The sequence below is a fragment of the Crotalus tigris genome, unplaced genomic scaffold (genome assembly GCF_016545835.1).
Source record: "Crotalus tigris isolate CLP2741 ecotype Arizona unplaced genomic scaffold, ASM1654583v1 scf7180000024340.7048381, whole genome shotgun sequence".
Lineage (NCBI taxonomy): Eukaryota > Metazoa > Chordata > Lepidosauria > Squamata > Viperidae > Crotalus > Crotalus tigris.
Genome location: NW_024100510.1, coordinates 5,884,027 through 5,907,287, shown reverse-complemented (window position 1 = coordinate 5,907,287; position 23,261 = coordinate 5,884,027). Strand labels below are relative to the sequence as shown.

The 23,261-nt window shown below is 37.0% G+C and overlaps 1 protein-coding gene across 1 annotated transcript; it reads left to right on the top strand.

The window, feature by feature from the left end:
* The first annotated feature begins 525 nt into the window (after nt 1-525).
* LOC120300446 (cytochrome P450 2K6-like) lies at nt 526-23,261 on the top strand. Its single transcript, XM_039326457.1, has 11 exons — nt 526-897; nt 2,495-2,657; nt 6,152-6,301; nt 7,901-8,061; nt 8,360-8,533; nt 10,904-11,048; nt 11,569-11,753; nt 14,525-14,666; nt 14,962-15,213; nt 16,793-17,702; nt 20,658-23,261. The coding sequence occupies exons 1-9, from the start codon at nt 715-717 to the stop codon at nt 15,144-15,146; spliced, it is 1,488 nt and encodes a 495-aa protein (XP_039182391.1). The 5' UTR covers nt 526-714; the 3' UTR covers nt 15,147-15,213; nt 16,793-17,702; nt 20,658-23,261.

The window sequence follows — 23,261 nt, the reverse complement described above, 5'->3', positions numbered from 1 at the left end:
GGGGCCATTTATGATGATGCACCATGCATCACCACTCTTTAGTGGCCATGACTATGCAAATGCCCATAAGCCAGTAATTCAAATACTGGGATTTTGCTTCGTGGCAAAACATCTAAGAAAATACCTTTATATCAGAATAATACAAGCAAAGAGAAATTACATCTCAGACAACTGTGTGACAGAAGTAACAGATCAAACAGAAAATGGGAAGAAAGTCCCCACTTTCTTCTCAGTTGATTGGGCAGAAATGGGAAATTCTCTAGAGTTGTGTGAAAATATCATGTCACTGTTGCTCTTTAGATCCAGTACATTAATGGACTAAAGGATTCCATGTTCCGGATTCCTTATCTGAAATATTGTTAATAAGCAACAGGATTTCATAATCCAGTGTGTATTCATTAAAATATGTTCCAAGTATCGGATTGCAGTGCAGTTTAAATGAGTTTAAACCTGTTTTGCAATGTTTTCATTTAAGGATAGGCACCACCCACGAAAGTATCATAGTGAGTGGTAAACAATCAAATACAGATCAAATTCCTAGGTAGGAAGTAGCCAAGGCAAGTTTGGAAGTGATTCAGCATAAGGGGCAGACTGAAGATTCAGTAGAAGTAGGCACTGGGCTCTGCTTAGGGCAATAGTTTGAAATACATGTTTGTATCATTTCTGTTTGCAGATTTCATTCTAACTGTTACTGAAAACTGCTTCTGAAAGGAAATGGCGTGGACTGGATTTGTTTTATTATTATTGCTATTCATTCTTACAGTTTTATTCCTTTTCAAAATGGGTAATTCCCAGAGTAACAGTTCCCAAAATCTTCCACCTGGACCCAGGACCCTACCCATTTTGGGAAATCTGCACATAATGGATTTCAAGAGGCCTTATAAGACAATGATAAAGGTAAACCTGATGATTAACAATTATGAATGTTGTTTGCTAAAGTGTATTGATGCTGATATAAAAGTTTAGCAATTTACCAGGTTATCCAGTTAACCGGAATAAGATCGGTATGCTGCTTGCTGGTTCTAAGGAGTCTATGGAAGTCTGTAAAAATGACATTGACTTGAGTTTATACATGCTGCGAAGATTATTCAAAAAAAAGTTAATAGAATACACATTTCTCTAGATTTATCTCAAACTTGAACACATGGTTAAAATTGCCTATGACTGTGTAGAGGAAGTAAAATATAAATATTGTTACACTAATATGTGTATTAATATAATAATTTATAGATTAACATATTTTAAGAAGATATATTCTTAGTTAAATGTCCATTGTTCAAAACCTTCTGCTGTATTTCCTGCTCCAGAGAATTTTTCCAAAATAGCTGAGTGAAAAACATAATATTGAACCTTATTTACAGGATTTTAATCCCAGTTTAAATACTGCAAGATTCAAAGAATTAAAGGATTAGAAATGTCCCTCCCCCCACCACCACCACCACCAAGGATTTGCTCTATTTCATTTGTGGCCTGTTATAAAGTTTTGAAATTTTTACAAAAGTGTATGAAATATTTGTTTAAAAGATGGAAATCTCCGGTGTCTTTATAAAGTATTTTTAAAATAACTGCAAGGGTTTTTGCACTAGATTCTTTTAATTTCTGATATTTTATATTGTTTATAAAATAAATTTAAAGCTGTTGCATTTATATAGAAGCAGATGAGGCTGTCCCTATTATGTACATTAATCTATCATATTTCAGACTGCTAAATGGGAGAATATGTGATAAACGGTGTCATTACAGACTGCATTTAAAAAAATCCTTCATCCACTGATAATATTCAATTCATTGCTGAACATTTGAGCTAGTTTAAAGTTCCCATTCCTGCAGCAGAAATTAAGACATTTGTAAACAGGATTACTGGGAGAGAAGGAGTAGGGAACAATGTATCAAGCAGAAGCAAATATGTTGATAAAGTACTCCATGTAATTTTTAAGTGCATCCCTGTTTTTGTTGTAAGTAACTAATTCTTCCAAACCATTTTGATTGGAAGACCTCTACCAACCGTGTCCTGTCCTCTAGAATTAAAACAGTACACTGACAACCTTCAGTGACAATGAAAGATAGGAGAGAGGGTTTTGCATCAGCTGAGGAAAATAACATATCACATCAAATCCAACATAAATGATTAATAATGTAATGAAAATACAGTTCTTGAAAAACAGCTCTGTAGCTTGGAAGACAGGCTTTTCCTCCTTTAGGAGATAGAAATGAATATATCAGAAAATATTATTATTGAAAATGTTCTTCCTGCATAGCTAACTTCTTTAAAATTTTCAAAAACTTGACCAAGTTCTGACCTGAGTATCCAATGGGCAATAGTATTTGTTAAATAGCTTGTTAAATAGAAGTATAATAACTTATAACATAAAAGAAAGAGAAAAAAATCACTTCAACCTTGGATTTATGAGACATGACTTGTAACAGAATTTTCCTTATGTGAGTCTAATTGTTGATCAAAATTGTCTCTCATTTTTCATCTGCTGAATTCCAGTTGTCAAAAGTATATGGTCCCGTTTTCCGTCTTCAAATGGGATGCCAAGAAACGGTGGTGCTGACTGGCTATGAGACAGTGAAAGAGGCTTTGGTCAACCAAGCAGAGGCATTTGCAGAGAGAGCCTCTGTTCCCATTTTTGAGGATTATGCAAAGGGTTTTGGTAAGTTATTTCATTCTGGATCATAGTTGACACTCCTTGCAAAGCTCTAATCAATATTATGTACATGTAATTCTCCCTCTCTCTCTTCTTCCCTCCCTTTTCCCTCCCTGTGTTTCACCTGGTTTGTTTAGCAACCATGCCTTATGCAGTGGTAGTCAACCTGGTCCCTACCGCCCACTAGTGGGCATTCTAGCTTTCATGGTAGGGGTTTTGTCCGATACTGAAGCACTTTCCTTTTTTTAATTTAATTGACTTTTTAAAAAATTTTCATAGCATTATTTAAAAACATTTTCATTAGGTTTTCATAAAATTTCCTGTGACAATTTAAATTTCTGAAAATATACTATTTGTATCGCCTGCACATAAGTTTAGTTCACATTACGTAAGTGAAACTAAATGGTGCTATAGTGCGACCGCAAACAAAAGAGCCTCGTTTCAGGATAGCTCGCTCATCTCCCCCCACATCACCCAGCTGTAACAGACAAGCAGAGCTGATAGCTGGCGCCTCCCCAAACCCAATCCACGAGAGAGGCATGCACAGACGACGATACATGGCACAGGCTCTTTTGTTTGCGGTCGCACTGGTCAGTACGCAGTTAGATTTGTGAGAGTGATTACATGCCTACAGCTTCAAACAAAATATTGTGAGTCCATGTCTCAAAAAAAGAAATACGCTCATGGCTATTTGCCAAAGTATCTGAAGATGGGTTTCATAGAATCTGTTGTAACTAAACAATATCCATTGTGTTTATTGTGTCATAAAACATTATCCAATGAGGCAATGAAGCCAAGTCGATTGCAAGAACATCTTTCTACAAAACATCCAAATGATAAGGACAAGCCCATTGAATATTTTCAGGAAATATATAAAAAATTTCAAAATTGTTCAACAATCGTTGCATCATTTAAGAAACAACATGCAGCGAACAAAGATGGATTAATTGCCGCTTACCGCATTTCACAATTAATTGCAAAAAGTGGTAAAAGCTATAATATTGGAGAAACTGTAATAATACCCTCTATAAAAGAATTTATCTCAACAGTAATTTTAAAAATATTGCCCCTAAGTGATAGCACAGTAAAGCGATGAATTGAAGAAATGGCAGTTAATGTTAAAAAAAAAAACTGATAAGTATTCTCCAAAACTCTTCATTTTCCATGCAATTGGATGAGTCTACCATTGCAGATAATAATGCTTTATGGATGGCATATATTTGATGAAAACAGTACATTATGAGAAGAAATGCTATTCGCAATAAATCTCATTACATATACAAGAGGATTATCTATATTTAATACTGTGAAATCATACTTTATAAAAAATAATATTCCTTTGAATAATATTGTTGCATGTGCTACTGATGGAGCACCATCAATGGTAGGTCGCTATCATGGATTTGTTGCTTATTTGAAGGAAAAAGTGCCAAATGTTTTATGTATTCATTGTGTGGTGCACAGACAACGTCTTGTAGGAAAACATCTAAGTACAAGTCTCCATTCATCATTAACTATAATAATTCAAGCCATAAACAAGATCAAATCCAATGCAAAAAAATGATAGAATGTTTTGACAGCTTTGCCAGGACAATAATGAAGATTTTATTATGTTACTTTTGCACACAGAAGTTCAGTGGCTGTCAAAGAGTACATCTTTGGCTCATTTTGTAACATTATATGATAGAGTCATACAATTTTTTGAAAGTAATAATGAGACCAATATGCCCATAGTTAAAAACAGTAAAGAATGATGCCTTTTATTTGGCAAATATTTTCAAGAGATTTCATGATGTAAATTTGCAGCTTCAAGGAGCTAATAAAACTCTTATAGGTTGCCAAAGTATTGTGTCATTATTTATTGACAAACCTGAACTACTTCATTATAATCTATTGAAGAGAGAATTTCATCAGTTTCCTGAGTTATCATCTATAAAAGATGATGTAACTCCAGGGAGAAATTGACAGATTCAGTAGCCACCTCAACAAACTTAAATTGGACATGGAAAAACATGTCCAATCATTGAAGATATTTTGAAATTGAAGGTGTATGACTGAATGAAAAATCCTTTTACTGCAAATATTGAAGAGGCTGATACAACTTGCCAAGAAGAACTGTTAGAAATTATGATGAAGAAAGTAAACATAAATTCGATAGTGGTGGATATGAAAACCTATGGCAAAGTAAAAAAAATGCCTGTCTTATATCCAAATATGTGGAAAATGATATTCAGTTTATTGATACCTTTCCCTACCTCATATCTTGTGGAATCAGGCTTTGTACTATTAATCATATTATGACCAAGGAAAGAAACCGCCTGAATATTTCTGAAAGAGCAGACCTTCGTTTGTTCCTTACAAAAATTGAGCCAGATATCCAGTATTTAGTTTCGCAGCATCAGCATCAGGGATCTCATTAATAATTTAATTAATTAAATGTAATTTCATCAGACTTCATGCTTCTATGTATGCAAAGTATAAATAAAAAGATAGATTTAACTACAGTAAGTTGTTTTATAAAGATTTATTCTGTCAAACTTAGCAAAAGTCTGACATAAAGTATTTGGAAATGTTATTATTATTATATGCTTCAACTTGCTGTAACTCTGCTTTATAAATTTTATAAAGTAAAGTTACTTCCCTACTTTATAAATCACCATTACTGTGGAACCGGTGGGTGGTTAGAAAATTTTACTACTAACAGAGATACAAAAGTGGGCGGTAGGTATAAAAAGGTTGACTACCCCTGCCTTATAGCAATCTTTTCACCAGAACTATTTACAGTTGATAAAAAAGGATTGCATGTAGAATGTTGCACCTGAAGTTTTCATAGAGATGTACACATCAGAGAACTTGGATAGCTTCTGGAAATCACAACAGATTGACTTGACTTAATCCCTCAGTGCCAACAGAGGCATCTAGAAAACAAAAGATATGGCAATTTTTATTTATTAAATTTAATGGCCACCCATCTTACCACAGGGTAACTCTGTAAGGAACAATTCTACTAACAATAAGAATCCAACCCTTGAACATGTTTGTTTTACTTGTTTGCAAATTTGGGGTGCAGGAAACCCCATTGTTTTGTGCATGCATTGTTCTTTAGTTGCCCCAAATTATGGTACCTGAGAATTTGCACAGCCAAGTCACTATGTTGGAATTAGCTGGTCCAATGTCTAAGGAAAGAAATGGGGGGGGATGTTTCTCCATTTGGATTATCTCCTATTTCTCCTTGCAAGAGACACCAAGGTATTTTTACATGCTGGACTGCAATCTTTACTCATCATAGGCAGCTTAAACTTTAAACTTCACACTTAAACAACCATCTGATGAGAGCATGAACACTGTATTTGCTATGCTGGAAGTAAATAAATGCTTTCCATACCCTTCATTTTTTGATACTCTTCAGACATATGCATTATAATGGTGGAATTTTCCTGGTTCAAAGTGATCTTCAACTTCAACTTATTTCCCATTTAACCTCTTATTTACCTCTCCAGGTGTTATTCTTGCTCATGGTGAGAACTGGAGAGTGATGCGGCGGTTTTCAATATCTGCATTACGGGATTATGGAATGGGCAAAAGAATTATTGAAGACAAAATCAGTGAAGAGTGCAGTGTCTTGACAAAAACATTTGAGACTTATGAAGGTGAGTTGGTATTCCCTCCTACAAACTTACCACTTATCTTTCAGAACAATCTATGTATAGAATATCTAGAGGAACCTTTTCAGAAAAATTGCCAAGAAGTGTGATTTATGACAAATTGTTATACTAAATTAGCTATTGAAGATTATAGAAAGATAAATTGTTTCCAATATGAACACTACTTCTGTATATGAAAAGGTATTAGGAATTGAACTTAACTATTCCTCCAGGCTCTGGGTCAGTGATATTCATGTTATCTAATTAAGTAGAATAAATTAATAAGTTAAAAACCTAAGCATTAAATCAATACCATTCACCCAATTGTTGGCTGTCTAAGTGATTCAATTTCCTGTACCCTCTCATTCATTCTCACCCAGGCATTCCTGTCCTTTAACATTCTCCCTAACACCACAAGATATATTGAGATAATTGCATAATTTCCTCTTAATTCTGGCTCAGAATTCCATTATCTTTAATACATGGAACATAATATGCAACTATCACCAATATATAAACTCTTATTATGATCCAACATGTTAGACGTACTAAATTTTGAAAGAAGGAGGAATGAATATGGCTAATAAAAACTATCAACTTCTTTCTCTGTATTTAATGAAATTATTATGGTAGCTTCTACCTTAATACTACATTTTCACATTAACAATTCATTGTTTGCAATTAATAAATATTAAATCATCAGGATGAATTAAACTTGCCAAAACTTTCTGGATTCCAGCAATATTTCCATATGTGTATTTGGAAATACATTGGCCATGATCATCATCTGTTTTAGGAATTAGGTAGTAGAATCTGCATTAAGAAAATGTAACAAAATAGTGGATGTAAAATCTTCTGAAAAATATATCAAAGTTTACATAACAAAATACATGTACATCCTTTATAAGACTAGTGTTTATTAGCTCTTTTGACAATTTCAACTTATCTTCATGGTCTGGCACTCTCTATCCTAGATTACATGACTCTGTTAACTCACCTCTGCAATCAAGGGTGGGAAGTTAGGTCCTTAAACCATCTTATTGTAACAATTTCAAGCTTCGCAAGGAATTTGTATCTACAGAAACAAACTGTAGATAAAAGTGAGAACGCTTCCTCTCTGATGGAAAGAGCTGGGACTCTACCCTTCACTATAGAGAGGGTAACTGTGCTCTGAAGCCTTAGATCTATGTTAAAAGTTTGGGGTTACTCATTTTATTCTTCATGCTGCCAGTAACATGGTCTATCCTTAGCTGTTCTTCCATTCAAGATTCCACATAGGGACTAGACTGCTGCTGCTCTTTTTTACCTGTCATCAGAAATGTAACTGCTTCTCACTCAAAACGATGCATATTTCTAGTATAATATTAATGTGTAACTCCTTCCGGCTCAAAAGGATGGGTTACAGAGTTATTCTCTGTGTTACTGTCAATACATTTTAGCTCATAAAATCTGCATTCTCCTACTATCTTCTATGCAGAGTAGAAATTAGTTTCTATGATAAATGCTATGTATAAACAATCTTATCCTCAATCTTAAGGTCATGAAGAGTGAGGTTATTCCTGGGATTCTTTCACAATTCTGTTTTAATTTATTGCTCATGACCAGGAAAGCCATTTGACCCAGCAACAATTCTGAATGCTGCAACTGCCAATATCATAGTTTCTTTTTTACTTGGCAAGAGATTTGAATATGAAGATGCTACACTTCTAAGACTACTGGAGTTAATCAAAGAAAATTTACACCTTGCAGGAACCCCTGGTGTTTTGGTAATGTAATCTTTCATATGAAGAAAAACTTCATCCCTACAGTTTATAAAAGTTAATTCATGAGATTTGGATCTAATGAATTAGAAATTTTTGTTAACCATAGCTCTAGCACCCATGTATTTTGTTGTTGTTGTTGTTGATGAGGAGGAGGAGGAGGAGGAGGAGGAGGATTTTGTAGAATGTGGAGCAAACCTATTTGGATAAAAATGCTTTGAGATGTCTACCAGAGAATATACTGTATTCATAGTATTCAGCTCTCTTAATCTGCTACTTCTCTTATTATTCTATACTGTTTCAGGTGTATAATGTATTTCCCAAGTTGGGATTCCTTTTGGGTGCTCGTAAGAAAATAATGAAGAACCGAAAGGAATTCCACGATTTCCTACGAGCCACTTTCCTTGAAAATCTCAAAGAATTTGATGAAAATAACCAGAGGAGTTTTATTGATGCATTTCTTCTTCAGCAGAAAGAGGTAATAAAGCATTTTAAGTATGCCAGGAATTATAGGTGATTTTATTTCTTTCATATGTTTTAAATATATTCTGGCTGGTGCCAGAAGATTTGCGGCTGGTGAAAATCCTTGCTTTAGAAATGTCCAGGAAAACTATTTCTAGGAGTGAAAGCAAGGAATGGATATGTGAGTATAGTTTGGACTTTGTGTAATCTTTTCATTCTCATGTAGTATGAACTTGAAACAAAAATAATAAACATTAATAACCTACACCAGCATGGGCACCATTAAACAGCCAAGGCTGATTAAAACACTGATTTAAAACTTTATGAAACAACATTAAAGAGGGGCTGTAAACACCTCCAGGATATGAGATTTCCCATTATTTGGCAGCTCCACATTTTCCTGAATTCCTGTGCTGGCCAACCAATTCACTATTCTTGTGATGTCTTTATTCCTTGCATATCTATTAAAGCTACTACAATACTTGTACACCTCTAACTGGAATTTTTCCCTGTAAAAAGCAACACTGGTATATCGTAGCAGTTGAGCAAAGCAGTCGCATGGGAGTCTCGCTTATCAATCACTTTTCTCAATGTCCAATTTTGGTCATAAGTCGAAGATTATCTGTAGAACCACTTCTACCTTGGGAAGTGGGCCCTTGGGAAGCAACCCTTTTATCTTTATGTATAAATATTGGGATATTAATTATTAAGATACAGGTTGGCATATGTGTTGAGCATTATTCCTATTGATATAAAAACTGATCAGTGTAGGAAAAGAGGAAAGCCATTCTCCCTTTTTTAGAAACTGTAATCTAAGGGAATCCATGGGAAAATAAAGGTGAGCTCTGAAACCTGAAGTCTGTCTTCTTCTTGTTAGTTAAAATAAAAATCATTCTTCATGAAAGAAAGCATTGACCTGCCATTTATTGAGAAGAACTGGCAGAGAAAGGTGGGGGAAGTTAATCACATTTTTTCTCCAAACTCATTCCTGGTTCTTCCATTCTCACCATTCACTGGAACATAACGTGCAACAGTCACTAGTCATAGGCATTTCCATACATAGCCCCAGCAAAAGAGTTCATGTATCCTGACATATATTTCTGCCCTTTCTATGGTAATTAATCTTAATTTTAATTTACCTGCATATATTAATAAATGCTAATCTACAAGATCAAGCTATCTTCATTTACATTAATTTCCTTTTCCATTTTCTCTTAAATTCCAAAACAGGAAACATTTTAATTTTTCTTTATTTCAATTCATTCAGTAATTCATGGTCTTTACCATATGTTTCTCACTATCACAAGTCACAGTCTTCTTTAGCCCTGGCCATAAAGAGATGGGCTCATAAACCCTAGTATCCATCAGGATATTTTGTCAGTCAAGGCCATGACATAATTCTTCGTGGCAGGATACAAGTTTCAAGGTTCCCTGCTAATCATAGAACACAAAACCAGCCACTTTGGGTACATTTTAGTCAGCATGCCACAAACACAACCAAAGGTCAGTTTTGCTGCATGTAGGAGCTCAAACTACAATCTCTAATTTAAAGTCTATTTTGCCAGCCACTCTACTATTTCTGCAACTCAATACAGATAGTCCTTGAATTATGACAGCAATTCAGACTGTAATTTCTGTTGCTGAGTGATAGTTGTGAAGCACAACCTAATTGCTAGGTAATGGATATCCCGGCAGTTCCAATTGCCATTTTTAATTGAATTGAAGTGGTTGTTAGGCGAGGACTTCCTCAAAATGTCCTATGGCTTCCTATAGCCAAAGTCAGGGTAGAAGCTGCAGGAGGTTGCACATCTCAGGAGCTTTCCAAGCAGCTGAAAAGGTGGCAAGTATCTGCTACCAGGTATGGCATGACATGTAGGGGTACACAGGTGGCTGGAGCAGAACACTGCAAGCACAGAATGGCTTGGGCTGATTGCTGTCAGATGGAGAGAGACTGAGGATATGCATGGGATTTTGGGGAAAGCATGGCATGATTTGGGGAAGATGCTCAGGAGCACATGGAGGTGCACAAGAGTGTAAGAGAGGGGGAGTCGAGGCTTGGGAAGGAGCATAGTGTAGGAGGTACATGTGTGACATATTCGGGATGCCTATATTCTGCTTTAGTTTGTTTATATAAGCAAAAATCTAGAGCTTAGATTTAATCATGCTCATGATCACTATAAACATATTATTTGATAGGATTATTATCAATAGTAGGGGGAAAGGCTAAGATTGTTGCAGATAAGCAACACACTGTCCTCCAGTTTTTGTGAACTATAACTCTCAAAATTTCCTGACACTGGAAATTTAGAAGCCACTGGAACATCTGTTCATGTATGTAGATTATAGAAATACATTGAATTTCCTAAATACCATTTCTTATATTCAGGAGAATAAGAAGTCAACAAATAGCTATTTCCATAATGATAACCTTATAGCTCTTGTGGATAATCTATTTATTGCTGGCATGGATACAACTTCAAACACTTTGTGTTGGGCCATACTCCTAATGATGAAGTATCCAGAAGTTCAGAGTAAGCAATTTTCATTTGACTGGATTTCAATAAAAATATATAATTACTTGACAAATAAAAAGCAGGTGGGAGAGTAGGAAGCAAGAATAAGTTGCCCCTACTTATTGTGATATGAGAGTGAATCTAAGATGCTGCCATATGAAGGGTTCACACATGTACTTTCAAAGATTTCTGAAAGCTGCACCAGCATTATGCACATATCACCTCCCATTACTGCTGAATATGAGCTAAGACTGAATACAGTTTTCTGCTAAGAATGATACATTCATTTCATACTTCCTATAACTTAAACTATAAATAATCAATGATTAATCAACATTTTTCTGCATGGACATAATCATAGAATAAGTCATATAGTGAATAAAAGGGGGGAAAGTACATAAATAAAATTTACAAGCATATATCATAAATTATTATCTTCAGATCTGTACTATAAATGTACTTTAGAATTTTTGCATAAATTCCTTTTTGAAAAAAATTCAAATTATGGAATAGTCTTGATGTGATTCTATTCTCCCAGGGAAAGTCCAAGAAGAAATTGCAAAAGAGATTGGGGTTCGTGAGCCAAAGACAGAAGACCGAGTCAAAATGCCTTACACCAATGCAGTAATTCATGAAATTCAAAGATTTGCTGATATTGTTCCAACCAATTTGCCCCATGCAACCACCAAGGACATAACTTTCAAAGGTTTCTTCATTCCCAAGGTGATTGCTGTGAAATAATCCCATTGTTAATGTTCCAATCTTTCTTTGTACAGTATAAACAATTTATGACCATAATTGAGCCCACAGTTTTAATCATAAGTCATGATGGATGTAAAGCACATCACTATGTGACCACACCTAATTTTATGACCTTTTTTGTGGCAGTCATTAAGCAAACATTGTGGTCATAAAGTGAATACCATAGTCATTAAGTGAACCCAGTATTCACTATAGCACATTTTTGACCAGAAACTGGAAGTAAATGCTGGTTTCTAGCAAAAATATAAATTGCAGTCATATGATCATGGGAGGCTGCAAACAACCACAAATATGGGCTGGTTGCCAAGTACCCAAAATATGGCTATGTGACTATAATGGGTGGGGGGGGCAGGACATTGAGGGTTTGAATCTGAATTGTTTTTCAGGGTCTGTTGTAAGCTCAACCAGTTGCTAACTGACTGGTTGTAAGTCAAGGATTCCCTGTATGTAAAATGCAGCTTTAAGCCCTGTTGAACACTGAATATAACTAATAATCTATTGCTTGTTTTTTCCTTAAACTTTTTTGAACCAGTATATTTCTCCATGCTCAGTATTTATTATATTATAAATACCATAGTATATTTAAGTATATAATACTATACTGTATTTAAATACATTTATTATACTTAATACTATACTATTACACATAGTGATTATGTGTAACTGCCATTTCTCTTATTTAAAAAAGTTTCAACCATGAAAGATTTATTTTCCTTGCAGTCATGTGGTTGTTAGCTCTCTTTGTAAGAGTCATTGAGCCTCTTTCCGTTCTCTACCACTCAGTCAAAACTGAAGAAGCTTCTTGGATGAGAAGTGAAATGTCTTCTAGCAAAACGAGAAAGTCCAGTTGCCTTTCGAAAGAAAGCACCTTTGGGACTCTGTCAAAGCATTAAACCTAATCAGGGCAAATTATCTTTTTTTTTAATTTGATGGGAGAATTTGGCACAGATAGACTGTTGCAGTCAAAAGAATGGAAATTCAAGAGGATACACTTTTTTTCAAAAAGACATAAATCCTTTTCAAGATTTGATGTAATATAGATTTCAAAGGGCCAATAAGATAGATTAGGTGGACTTTTTACCAAAGACCTTTTTTAACTGCAACAGTTAACAGTTAAAATAAAATAAATTTCTTTTAGATGGAGATTGATTGAAGGAATTTTTAAAAAAGAATGGATTGTGGAGTACTGTAAAAAAAACTTAATGAGGTTTTTGATAATAATTTGGATAAAAATACGGAGGTAAAGCCTATGATCCCAGCAAGGCTATAGCTGAGGGTATTTTGTTCACTATAATTCACCCAAAAAATGCACAGTAGATTATAAGATCTTTTTTAAAAAAGGATGAATAATAGAAAGCCCCAACAGACTCCACTATTTTATATCAAATTAAGTTTTTATAACAACTATCTATGTTAACTATGAGAGAAATAGAAACTAAATTAAAATATGTGAAGCAGAAAATTTTTGAGTTTCCTAAAAAGTCAGGAAATTGTTGGCTTATAAATTGAGAAAGCAGAAAGAAAAGAAAACAATATTAAGGATTCAGGATAACAATACAACATTGATAGATAATGTTAGTATAAAGAAATCCTTTCATGATTTTATCTACACTTACATGAAAGGCAAGAAGAGCTATTGGAAAATATTGATGAATATCTGATTTAGAGGATTTACAAAAACTCACATAAACTCAGGAATAAATAATGAACAGTCCCGTAATAACCTTCAAAATATTGGATGTTATAAAGAAAATTTAAAAAGGCAAGACACCAGAGCCAGATGGACTGTCATGTTTATATCACAATTTATATTCTGAAGATCAACTTTTATTGCCATTAAATAATTTGATGGATTTGCCTTATTACCAAAGGAAGAACAAGATTTAACTTCAGATCTTACAGTATTTTATTCATGATAATAAATGTGGATTTCTACCTAAAGGACAACTGAGGAACAATATGAGAACTGTTTTCAATATAATGGATATCTAATACCAAATGAGAAACAAGTAGCACTAATCTTTTTGGATGCTGAGAAAGCCTTTGATAATTTGAACTGAGATTTTACGTTTAGCATTGTGGAAGATAATGACCTTTGGGAATAATTATCTTGGAGGGATTAAGTCTATTTATATATCCCAGAAAGTACATGTTACTAGTTTTGATACTACAGGAACCCCAGAATGTTGTAGAACCAGTGCTTTTTTTCTTTAAAAAAGGGGGCTGGAACTCACACATGTCATACAACCCACCTTGCCTACCCTATAAGGTTCCATCCAAAAAAGGTGCCGGAACTCTGTTCTGGGCATTCTATGACAAAAAAAGCCCTGTGTAGAACATATAATGAAGAAACATTTGGGCATATTAGCTGGCTTTAAAATTAATCAACAGAACAGAAAGATGTTGACTAAAATATAAGACCAAAGGATGAAAAAATAGAGAAAAGGGTTAAATATTTAGAAGTCACACTGACCAATATGAACTGCATGTTGATTCAGAAAAACTATTTTAAAATATGGAATGAGGTTTAAAAGGACTTGACAAGTTCGGACAAATTAAATTGTTGGATATTGGGTAGAATTTTGGTTATTAAGATAAATGTCTTATACAAGATTTTAACTATACTAAGGTTTTCAACTGATTTACCTTTAAAACAATGGCATAAAATTTCATTATAATAATTTCTACAATAATGTGTTAAATGGAAAACACTTTTCTTATATTTTGTTTAGGGCATGAACATTGCTCCATTGCTCACTTCTGTGCTCCATGATGAATCCCAATGGGAGAAACCTCACGACTTCTATCCTGAGCATTTTCTTGACTCTGAAGGAAAATTTGTGAAAAAAGATGCATTCATGCCTTTTTCTGCAGGTAACATCACTCTATATGTGTGAAAAACTATCCTTGAAAGAGTTTCAGTGCAGCAGTATAGTTAGGAAGGTTCATTATTTATTTAAGATTATAATTATTCCTTTGAGGTAACTCAACTATGAAAAGCCATATAAAATACCGTAAATGCCGGCATATAAGGCGACTTCCGCGAGCGCTGAAATCGGCGCCAAAGACGGGGGTCGTCTTATACGCCGGGTCGCCTTGTACACCGGCATTTACGGTACTTTAAGAAACCAATAACCCCATCTTTTTTGTCCTGTATGCTTTCTTCCAGGTCAAAGAATATGTGCTGGTGAGAACCTTGCCAAAATGGAACTCTTCCTCTTATTTACCTGCCTCCTTCAGAGGTTTAACTTCCAGCCACCCCCAGGAACATCTAAAGATGACCTGGATCTGACTCCTGCTCTTGGGCTTACCACCCCTCCCATGCCTTACAAGACCTGTGCTACGTTATCTTGATCTAACAAAAAAAAAGTTGTAACAAGCTGTTTTTCCCAACTTTAAATGGCTTTACTTTGACAGGCAGGTAAACTGACGATCTGATTCCATATTATATTATATTATATTATATTATATTATATTATATTATATTATACTATACTATACTATACTATACTATACTATACTATATTATACTATATTATATTATACAATATTATATTATACAATATTATACAATACTATACTATACTATGGATGACAGAGAATGAGATGGCTGGATGGAGTCACTGAAGCAGTAGGTGTGAACTTAAATGGACTCCAGAAAATGGTAGAGGACAGGAAGACCTGGAGGAACGTTGTCCATGGGGTCGCGATGGGTCGGACATGACTTCGCAATTAACAACAACAACAACATACTATACTATACTATATTATATTATTATACTATACTATACTATACTATACTATACTATACTATATTATATTATATTATACAATATTATACTATACTATACTATGCTATACTATACTATACTATACTACACTACACTACACTACACTACACTACACTACACTATATTATACTATATTATATTATTATATTATATTCACTATATTTATTTGTATTCTGTCTTTATTACTTTTACAAGTAACTTAAAGCAGTGAACATATCCAACACACTTTCCTACACTTATTTTCCCAAAGCTCTTTGGGCTAAGAAGAGAGACTGGCCCCAGCTGGTTTTCATGCATAAGGCAGGACTAGAAACTCACAGTCTCCTGGTGATTAGCCCAAAGTCATTCAGATGAATGTCATTGCTAAAGTAGGACTTGAATTCTCAATCTCCTGTTTTCTAGCCTGATGTCTTAACCAGTAGACCAAACTGGTTCTCTATTGTTTAGGTTTCATGTGTTGTCTAAAAGCTGAATAGCAATGATCTATAGACACATAAAAAGTAGGTTCTGACAGAGAAAAATATTAGGAAATCATGAAAAGCAAAGTGCTTTGTATCGTTACTGAATTTTTCTTTGGGGGCCAGTTGTTTTTTATTATTTTTCCCCTTTCTGTTTAGAAACGTTTGTCTCTTTTGCTTTGAATATTTTTAATTACTTTTTTAAAAAAGCAGTCTCATTTTTTTCACAGTAGTCCTAATTGTAAATGTATATATTTACTTTGTAAACCTAATCGTCAATTCTATTATGTCTTCAAAAACTAATAAAATAGTATTAGTAGCAGCAACAATTGAGGAGGAGTTATTTCCTACCTGAGGATATTCCATAGGGCCTCTAGCAACAAATCAGGGGATGGGCAGGCTACTCTTGCCAACACCAATGGCACAGAGTGGAATGCAATATGACCTAACATCTCTTTGCCCAACACCTCTGGAGGAGGTCCCATAAGGCAAGCATCATTAAATGGTGTCAATGTCATCCATTCTGAACAAGACCCCCAGGACTTATATGAGACAAACTACCCTTTAGAGGAGGCTATAATTGTTGATAATGATCTCCCCTCCTAACATAATAACCTCATAGCTTCCTCTTGTAAAAATCATATCTCCTGACATCCCTCAAAAGACTATCCTCTTTCACTTCTAATCTGAAATATCAACAAGACCAATTTTTTTTTACTATATATCACACTTTGATGTCCTTTTCCTACAGGAAACCTGGGTTTCTTCAGAGGTGGAGCTAGATGGTTACTGGGTTAAAACGATCTTGGCTATCCCAAGCAAGGCAAGTGGGAGACCTAAAGGTGGTATTGTGACTCTAGTTAGCACAGCTTTGCAATTCAAATGTTGCCTTCTCTACAGCCATTGCTTGTTGCTACCTTGTTCTCATCCAATTTTTTAACTTTTATATTCCCCCTCTTAGCACTAGCACTTAGACTTATATACCACTGTGAGAAAGAAAGAAGTTTAAAAATAAAACAGTCACAATTGATTAACAATAGAAAGATTAGCCAAGCCCTGCAGGTAGACACTAGATTCCAGGAGGCTTAGGTAGAAGACACACTTAACAAGACAAAAGGATGGCAGAGGGAAGTTCTAAACAATGTAACTGAGGGGGAGGGATGGTGTATTCTGGCTAGGCGGATCGAACAGATTGTGCCCCCGGAAGTCCTTTCAAATGGGACCTAAGGGGAGGGGACGGGGGCATCGCGATAGGAGTGTATATAATGCTGTGAGTTTGAATATTTTTGTGTGGTCTCTGGGTCTAGAACTTCCTGTTGAAGTCTCTCACCAGGATCCATCACGCTTTGCAAACTGCTTTTCTATTTTCTGCAGAATAAACTCTTTTTCTTACCAATCCAAATTTGTTGGTATTTTAATCACGTTTCCAACAAATTGGCACCCAACGTGGGGCCTTGGGCATCTGTTACTGCATCTTCGGGGGGCGAGATCAGCTGAGGAAGGCATGCCCCATTGATTTCAATGGTCCAAAGTTGCAGTCGCAGGTCAAGGAAGCAGAACAGAGCCAGGCCCATGGACCAAATAGTGATTGGTAAGAACTGAGGAGAGAGGACCAGAGAATTACCAGGACAAGGACCTGGCAACTTCGTGCACGAAGCTAGGTGAGTAAAACTTGGGGTAAACCAAGGAATAAAACCTAGGTGGTCGGGAGTGGTTGGGTAGCACAGTTTGAGTCTGAGATCTATGAGAGGTGTGTGTAAGATGCCCCGAGGGTCCACAGGACTGGCAAGACATACACAAGCTGTGGATGCCCTGAGGGTTTGGACTGGCAAGGCAGAGTGAGGGAACTCCTGAGTAAAAGGAGAAAGAGGTTTGGTGAAGTGAACCGTGGTCTCATTAGATTGTATGTCTCTGTGTGTATGTCTCTGTGTGAGTGAGAAGAACTTTTTTTTCCCCAATCACAATTGGATTTTGCTCCTTCTGGTCTTTCCTAGCCGCAGAAAGGATCTGCTGGAGTGTCAGACCCTGGAAGCATGGACCCCAGAGCGCAGGACCTTTTGTTAGGGAAAAGGGAAAGGCTGTGTGCAAATGGAATGGAATGGGTGAATGAAAGAATTGGATTTGAGTAACCAGCTGGTTAGGTCCTCCTGTAAGCAAAGCAAAGTTAGGAAAATGGAATTGGCTAAATAAAAGTACTTAAAAGAAAAATAAGAAGTTGTGATTATCTTTTTCTCTCTATCTTTCTGTGCAATCACATGGTATGTTTAAGATTCTTGTTTTCTCTCATTCGAGTTAGCTGAGATTTGTGGTGGGAATGACCAGGATGTATAGAACTAAAAGTTCTGTTTTCTTTTCTGTTCTCTTTTTCTTGTCTTGGTATGTATATGTGTATCAAAGTTTTTGTAAGGTAAATGTGAAAGCTACCAAAAGGAAATATTTTCACTCTGTTTGTCTGGCCAACAAAAAGAGTGAAGAAAGATGTGTTTGTTTGTTTCTCTCTCTCTCTCTCTCTCTCTCTACTATATATATATGTAGGTCTTTGGTTGTTCGGGTTTTCTCCCACGTAAAATTGGAAGTGTCTTGGCGACGTTTCGACGAAGTCCCATTCGTCATCTTCAGGCTGGTGCTTTCAGCTTCGTGCCTCGAGCAGCAGTGTGTGGTCTTGGCTGTTTCTTCCTTTTAACTGCCAGTGGAGGTATGAACTGATTGGGTGGGAGCTTGGCTGTGTTCTGATTGGGTGGAGGTGTGTTCTGATTGGTTAGGGGCTTGGCTGTGCTCTGATTGGCTGGGGGGTTGGCTGTGCTCTGATTGGCTGGGGGGTTGGCTGTGCTCTGATTGGCTGGGGGAGTGTTCTGTTTGGTTGTGCTCAGGTTAGTCTGAGTTGCAGAGGGATTCAAGATTTTGGGCTGCCCTGCCATTCCTTGGCTTCGCGTTCGTGGTCGTGCTTCCTCTTCATGGAGGGTGTCAGTTTGCTTCATGTATGGATTGGGGGGGTTTAAAGTGGCTAATGATGCAGCTGTGGTCTGGCTTCTGGTTTGTGGTCGTGCCTCATAGTCAGTGTGGCTTTGGGTTTGTTTTTTGCGTGGATGTTTGGTGGTGACATCCTGTGTGGTTTTTATGAGTGTGGGTCTGGTATCATTTTTTGTGTTAGGGAGTCGTTTGTCAATGAGGGCGGGTTTCCAAATGGCTGGTAGGCGGGAGGTATCATCTCGCTTGTTCATGCTGTGTGGGCGTTTTTCTATCTCAATGGCTTCTCTGATTATTCTGTTATTAAAATGTTCACTTTTGGCAATGGTTCTGGTATTTTTAAAGTCAATTTCATGTCCTGTAGCTACATTGCAGAACCATTGCCAAAAGTGAACATTTTAATAACAGAATAATCAGAGAAGCCATCGAGATAGAAAAACGCCCACACAGCATGAACAGGCGAGATGATACCTCCCGCCTACCAGCCATTTGGAAACCCGCCCTCATTGACAAATGAATCCCTAACACAAAAAATGATACCAGACCCACACTCACAAAAACCACACAGGATGTCACCACCAAACATCCACGCAAAAAACAAACCCAAAGCCACACTGACTATGAGGCACGACCACAAACCAGAAGCCAGACCACAGCTGCATCATTAGCCACTTTAAACCCCCCCAATCCATACATGAAGCAAACTGACACCCTCCATGAAGAGGAAGCACGACCACGAACGCGAAGCCAAGGAATGGCAGGGCAGCCCAAAATCTTGAATCCCTCTGCAACTCAGACTAACCTGAGCACAACCAAACAGAACACTCCCCCAGCCAATCAGAGCACAGCCAACCCCCCAGCCAATCAGAGCACAGCCAACCCCCCAGCCAATCAGAGCACAGCCAAGCCCCTAACCAATCAGAACACACCTCCACCCAATCAGAACACAGCCAAGCTCCCACCCAATCAGTTCATACCTCCACTGGCAGTTAAAAGGAAGAAACAGCCAAGACCACACACTGCTGCTCGAGGCACGAAGCTGAAAGCACCAGCCTGAAGATGACGAATGGGACTTCGTCGAAACGTCGCCAAGACACTTCCAATTTTACGTGGGAGAAAACCCGAACAACCAAAGACCATATATATATATATATATATATATATATATATATATATATATATACACATACACACACACATATATATATATACTCTTAAGAACAGCCCTAAGTTAGCAGGAATAATAAAATTGGAAGGAACCTTGGAGGTCATCTAATACAACCCCCTGCTCAGGCAGGATGCCTTTTCAACTTCTGTCTGCAGGCACAAAAACCTCTGCTTTTTCTAGCTGTGTTGTGAGAGAAAGAGAGACAGAAAGAAAAGTGTGTGTGGGGGGTGTTTGATCTTTTTAACTATTTTTTTATTTAGAATTCTGGTTTGAGGAAGGAGGGGTGGATGGGAAAGTTTTAACCTACTTAATGGAAATTTGTTTCCATCTGAATGGAATCTGATTAAATTAGAATTTGACTAAATTTATATTAAAAGCAAAGAGTTGATACTAGAGTTTGATACAAAACTATTTCACTAACTCAGATTTTTTGTTTGTGTGGAGTTGGTTTTTATTGTTAGTTTTATTTTATTTTTTTTAGGTTGTTATGTCTGTGTGCAGGACACACTAATAAAAAAAAATTACCTAAGAAGGAATTGGAATTCAACACTGGAGGGAAGCCTCCAGCCCTTAGGCCATTTCAGTGCATTCAGGTAGATTTTACTACCCATGTAGTACCCATGTAGTAATGCAACAACTAATATGGTTTCTAAAATACTATTGGAAGTAATATGTGCATAAACTGTCCAGATATTTTGATTTTCTCAGGAAACAAGGATTGCTGGCACAAACACCTCTCTTGGAGTTTCTAGTCCACAGATTCCAGATTGGAGATTGGGTGCTGATCTGGAGTTGCAAGGAGGAGAAGCTGGTTCCGAAGTGGGAAGGCCCTTTCCAGGTGCTGCTGAAATCCGAAACAGCAGTATGAACAGCAGGGAAATGCTGGACCCACTACACCCATGTGAAAGGACCAGTGGACGCTCCAACCAAGTGGGAAGTGTGCCTCAACCTGACCCTTTGAAGCTGATAATAAGAAAAAGCAAAATATAGAGACATTAGGAAAAAGGGAGGGTTAAATGTGTTGGTTTTGTGACTGTAAATGTTGGTGTAATTGTTGTTGTTGTACCCATTGCCCAGACTGCTCACCGATATACAGAGACTGCGGAGAAGAGTGTGATATAGTGATCATCGAAGACTGGTGTCCCGAGTACCAATCTCAGCCCGTTACAGGCAGTGGTGTCAAAATTGAAAGGGAAGAAGTACTTTTCCAGGGGTGGACAGAATTGTGACAATGTTAGACCTCAATATGACCTTGGTTACAGGAGTAATTAAGATATGGATTATAGTGGGAGTAGTAGGGTCCAGAAACATATGCAAAGGTCAAAGTATAAATACCTCTGATAACTGTAATTAGAACCACCAAAATGGGTAATAAGATAACCAAAACTCTGACATATCATACTCAGATGGACTGCAAGAAGGTGGTGGGAACATGTGTTCATAATACCACTCAATTTTCCCTGTGTAATGAAACAGGAAGGGTTACATACGTTGACCCCTCTAGTGTGAAATATCAAAAAACCATTCAGATATTTACCTCTCAAAGTGGAAAGAATCTAACATCATTATTATTAGAACAGAACACCTCTGCTAATCACAAGAGTAGTATCTCTGCTAATCACAAGAGTAGAATCTGCTTTGATGCCTGCTATGCCATGAAGTTTAGTCCCTGGACCACCTGTGGGGGCCTGAGTTGGCAGCGGAATTACCTTACACAAAGGATATACGTTTACAACCAACAACAGAGAGGAAGCTCCTAGGTGGTTTCCCAGACATATTGGTACTCCAATGGTAGGGGCCCACCTAGGGTGTGGACAGAGAAGAGCAGTTGGTTTAATTTAACCAAGGGGGTCGGACAATCTGATTGTTTAGAACAGTGGTTCTCAACCTTTCTAATGCCGCGACCCCATAATACAGTTCCCCATGTTGTGGTGACCCCCAACCACTTATACATCACCGGGTGCCAGGGGCGTGGCCAAAGAAAAGGGGGGAAAATGGCAGACAGCCTTGTTTGGTGACCCCCGTGAAATGGTCGTTCGACCCCAAATGGGGTCCCGACCCATAGGTTGAGAACCACTGGTTTAGAAGACCATTGTACCCCCACATGCTTGCATTTTATGGATCCTGATGAAAGATCACAGGAATATGGATTGGGAATTGAGAGTCTGGGAAAGGACCCGAGCACCTGCATCACCGTTAAGGTAACAAGGAAAAATCTGACCCCAATAGAAAGTAAATTATTCCACTGCTTTTATGAGGAGCTTGAAAAGGCCGATCACCCTGATACCTGGGGACTCACTTTTCTCACCAAAAATCTATTTATAGATCTGGCTGAAAGGATAGCCACCATCCTGGGAGTAAAGAATTATTATGTATGTGGTAGAACAAATATGGGGGAACAGTGGCCTTGGGAAGCTAAAGAAATTGATATCCAAGACACTAACATTACGTCCACTTGGACTACTAAATTAACAAAGAAAAGTCAAAAATGGACTTTAACTACCTCCATTATAGGTCATTTCTGCTTTCAGAGAAATTGCTCCGAGAACCAAGAGGAAGTAGGAACCATGGTATGTGAGGGCCAGAGATCTTACGGGGACTCAAGTACTCAGAATTGGGGAACCATGCACAGTATTGAACAGAATCCTTTTAATAACATGGTTGTACAGGGGCTTTGGGACAATGCATCCCAAGAATGGTTTGCCCCGCACGGATTTTATTAGATATGTGGAAAATTTGCATATACCAGCCTACCTAGCAATTGGTATGGTTCATGCATATTGGGAAATATAAAGCCTAGCTTTTTCTTACTTCCTATTCCTCAAGGGGAAAAACTTGGAATAGCAGTATATGAGGAGAAGGGAGCTAGGAGAAAATGATCATTAAAAATTGGAAATTGGAAGGATAATGAATGGCCACCTGAATGTATAATACAGGTGTATGGACCTGCCACTTGGACTGAAGATGGATCATGGGGATATAGGGCTCCAATTTATATGCTGAATTGCATTATTAGGTTACAAACTGTTCTGGAGATTATCACTAACGAGACAGCACCAGTATTAAATAAGTTGGCTAAACAAAA